The sequence below is a fragment of the Gossypium hirsutum genome, chromosome A11 (genome assembly GCF_007990345.1).
Source record: "Gossypium hirsutum isolate 1008001.06 chromosome A11, Gossypium_hirsutum_v2.1, whole genome shotgun sequence".
Classification (NCBI taxonomy): domain Eukaryota; kingdom Viridiplantae; phylum Streptophyta; class Magnoliopsida; order Malvales; family Malvaceae; genus Gossypium; species Gossypium hirsutum.
Genome location: NC_053434.1, coordinates 112,378,879 through 112,382,813, shown reverse-complemented (window position 1 = coordinate 112,382,813; position 3,935 = coordinate 112,378,879). Strand labels below are relative to the sequence as shown.

Here is a 3,935-nt window from a genome sequence, read left to right as displayed (position 1 = left end):
ACTTTTGATTACTATTCAATTTAGTCATTTAAATTTATATGTTGATATCATATTCATTTCTTTTACCTTGAAACTTCTAATAATACAAATCATATTTCTCTTTTTTTTACTTGAAATTTTGTGTTTCTACATATTCTTCATCAAATACTTTTTATTCCTACCATTTCACTTAAAATTCACATATCATGCATTTCACTGTTTAACTCAACTATTAGAGATATAAGTAAAGCTAATACCAAAACTTACATCTTTTGACAATAATATTTTCTCTTTTGCTTCTTTTCAGTTTCTTTCTCATCTTCACCACTATCTTTCTCTTTTCTTCTAATTTCTTCACTTCCATCTACTAATTTTTTCCTTCTAATTTATGGAATATACTCTCTCGGATCTATACTTCATCTTTCCTCTTTGATACCTATGGAAATTTCTAAGAATTTTGGGTGAAATAGTGAGATTTAATGACAAATGACTAAATTGTAAGAAAAATGAGAACTCCTCTCCATTTTAATAGTGGTGGTGACAGTATGAAGAAATATTTTCATACTTCCATTAGTGGAATTTCTTCATACTTTTATACAAATATATCTTTTAATTTAATTAATTAAAATATTAAAACATCTTATAATAAAATACTCTACCAATTATATTTCAACACCTAATGTTCATAAATTATTATCATGGTAATTCATGATAAAGCTTGATTGAGAAAATACCATTTTGCCCTTGTAATCTCTCAATATTCACTTTTGTGTCATTTATCACTTTTGGTAAAACTACAGTTTAGTCCCTTTTATTTTCCCACTTTTTCAATTTAATCTTCATTTACCAATTTATTTTACCCTTTAGTCCTTTCCACATCTGAGGTATTTATACTTTTGGTCCTTTAAATTTTCCATATTTATATTTTGACCCTATAAATTTTGAATATTTACATTAAGGCCACAAAACTTTCATATTTTTATAAATTAGTCCCTACCTTAAATTAATACGTCATGTCATACTTTTTGATTCAACTTCGTTTGGTATCCCATGACCTTTACTTTTATCTTATTTCGCTAAGAATCTATCACATATTATTTACGACTAAAGAGGTTTTCGGGATGTTAAAAGTCCCTTAAACTATGCCATTTGTTTGAGTTAGGTACCTAAATATTTTTTTGGTCAAAATGGGTGCCTAAACTTTATTCTATAATTGAAATTGACCATTTGTTTGAGTTATGTACCAAAACATTTTTTTGGTCGAAACGAGTACCTAAACTTTATTCCATAATTGAAATCGACACTTATCGTTACATTCCATTAAGGAAAAGCCAAAGTCAATCAGAAAGCATCATATGACACTTTTTGATTGACTGGAACAAAATTTTTTTAACGACATGGGTCAACTTCGATTGTAGGATAAAGTTTAGGTATTTAGTTCGACCTAAAAAAAAAGGTACCTAACTCAAACAGAGGACATAGTTTAAGGACCTCCTATTATATTTACATTGTAATTAGACATATATTTATATGGAATAATGACTTATTTGGCCCTCCAACTTTACAAAAAAGTCATTTTAACCCTCTATTTAAATTTTTTTACCTCTTTTAGCCCTTAAACTAGTGCTATTTGTCAAATTATCTCAAAATAGACGGAAAAGTTGACATTTGTTAACTTTGTTATTGTGGGATACATGTGGATGTCACGTTAGCAATTACTTAATTTTTAAAATTTAAAAGAATAAAAAATTATCAATTTTTTTAAGAAAGGTATGAAATTATAATTTTTTAATATCTTTTAATTTTTTAAAATATTAATTAATTACTAACACAACATACATGTGAATTGTCATGTGGATGTCGCATCAACAAAGTTAACTGATGTTAACTTTTTCATCTATTTTGAGGTGATTTGACAAATAATATAAATTTAAGAGCTAAAATAGATAAAAATTTAAATGGATTCTACGGATTGGGCCAATGTTAAAATAAATCCGCTTGCTCTCGGGTCATACTAGGCCATGCTAATCTCCACCCATCCATTTTTCGCTTGGTATTATTGACCAAATAATTAAAAAAGAAATTAGGGTTTCTTTTCCTCAACATATAAAGCGCCCCCAAAACAAAAAACCTAAACCCCAGAGCAACTGCGACCCTCTTTTTCCTCTACCAGGTACGCCTTTTTTTCTTCCTTGATATTTGTGTTTCTAAACTTTTCTACATGTTTGTTTGATTCTTTCTAGTATTGGAAATTAGTATTTTATCTAGAGAAGTTCTTTCTAGAATTGGGAATTAGTATTTTATCTAGAGAAGATTCAAGTTGAAAATCTAGTTTGATTCTTTTTTTTTTGGTTGCATTTTTTTGATGAACATAAACTTCATTAGGTGATTTTAGCTTTGTGTTAGTTCCTTTAAGCAATCCGCCAAGATGCAGAACGAAGAGGGTCAAAACATGGATCTTTACATCCCCAGGAAGTGGTATTTTTATTTGCTTCGTCATGTTTATGTTCTTACGATATTTGTTTATGTAGGAAGCTTTATATGTAGTTCGTTGTTATTGTTGTTGCAGTTCCGCCACTAACAGGCTCATCACCTCTAAGGATCATGCTTCCGTCCAAATCAACGTGGGACACTTGGATGAGCTTGGCAGATACACTGGCACATTCTCCACTTTTGCTCTTTGTGGATTTGTCCGTGCCCAGGTTCGTTCATTGTTTCAGGCTCGTGTTAGGTCTATTCTTGTTGATGTTCATTATTAATGCTTGTGATGTTTTATGATTGGATTTTATTGTTATACGTTTATGCTTAGTACTCATGTTTATTGTTCATATCCTGGTAAAAGGCATAATTCAGTATCTTGCTTTGTTAGTGATATGCTCGTGGTTGCATTTTCGTGTTAACACTTGTGATATGTTTTAAGGGTATATTATTACTCATTTCACTTTGCAAGTTCATTTGAGAAAACATTGGTTTTAAGAATGTTTCCGATCACATCCTAGTTGCTAATACTAAAACTGCATATGGTAGTCAATAACTCGTGTTTGAAGACCTAGAAGAGACAATATACCACCCGGGGGGGCTGAGGCTGAGTGGGCATTGTCACCCCAAAGTATAGGTCCTTGAATATCAATATCCTCCCATTGATGGCTCCAAGTATGTTTGGTCGTCTGTGTATTGGAACAAGGTCTTGAAAGATGCATTTAAAAGTTGTTCATTTTGAATGTGTCTAGTTGATGGGTGATAAGGAAATTGGATTCTATATTAACATATTTTGTTTATTCCCACTGTTCTTTATCAAAATATTTAGTTGCATCTTAGTCAGCTGCTGATTCGTGTGTTCAACTTTGCAGGGTGATGCTGACAGTGCTCTTGACAGGCTTTGGCAGAAGAAGAAAGCTGAAGTCCGACAGCAGTAGTTGGATACCTTTTTACCCTAGTCTATCTCCGAGCTTGGGAAAGAAAAATCTCATGGCAGCGACTATTATGTTCTAGGTTTTTTCAGGTTAAACTATGTCAAATTTATATTTTTGTTGAATGGATGACATTTCAGACTTGGTTTTCTTATATTTGAACCTAATATATATGCCTTCGGTCATGTTAATCGACATTTGTGATCTTTTGGTTATGATTGTTCAAATGTGGAGCTTTCTGGCATTTGAATTCTTAAAATGAAGCTAGTTTTCAAAGCATTAGCATTTTTTTTAGTTCATCACTAGCAAGTTGAATATATGAAGATTCAAATGGCTGCAAAAAAAGAATCAGGTAATTATATATTATATAACTTTATCCTTTTTATCCATCTTGACTTGGAATTAATGAATTCTTATGAAACTGAAAGGTTTTTTATTGTATATTTACTGCTGGTTGGTCTGATGATCAAGAAAATGTAATAATTTATATATATTTTGTACTTGGATGTTTTTTTTATAAGATTTTACAATATTTATTTTATTTAA

The 3,935-nt window shown here is 30.6% G+C and overlaps 1 protein-coding gene across 2 annotated transcripts; it reads left to right on the top strand.

The window, feature by feature from the left end:
• Positions 1-2,005: 2,005 nt before the first annotated feature.
• LOC107942225 (40S ribosomal protein S21) lies at positions 2,006-3,584 on the top strand. 2 transcript variants are annotated; one of them, XM_016875862.2, is made up of 4 exons: positions 2,006-2,152; positions 2,386-2,457; positions 2,549-2,681; positions 3,330-3,584. In XM_016875862.2, the coding sequence occupies exons 2-4, from the start codon at positions 2,408-2,410 to the stop codon at positions 3,393-3,395; spliced, it is 249 nt and encodes an 82-aa protein (XP_016731351.1). In that variant the 5' UTR covers positions 2,006-2,152; positions 2,386-2,407; the 3' UTR covers positions 3,396-3,584. The 2 variants fall into 2 exon arrangements, with proteins under 2 accessions (XP_016731351.1, XP_016731350.1); XM_016875861.2 differs by having other exon boundaries at positions 2,365-2,457.
• Positions 3,585-3,935: the final 351 nt, after the last annotated feature.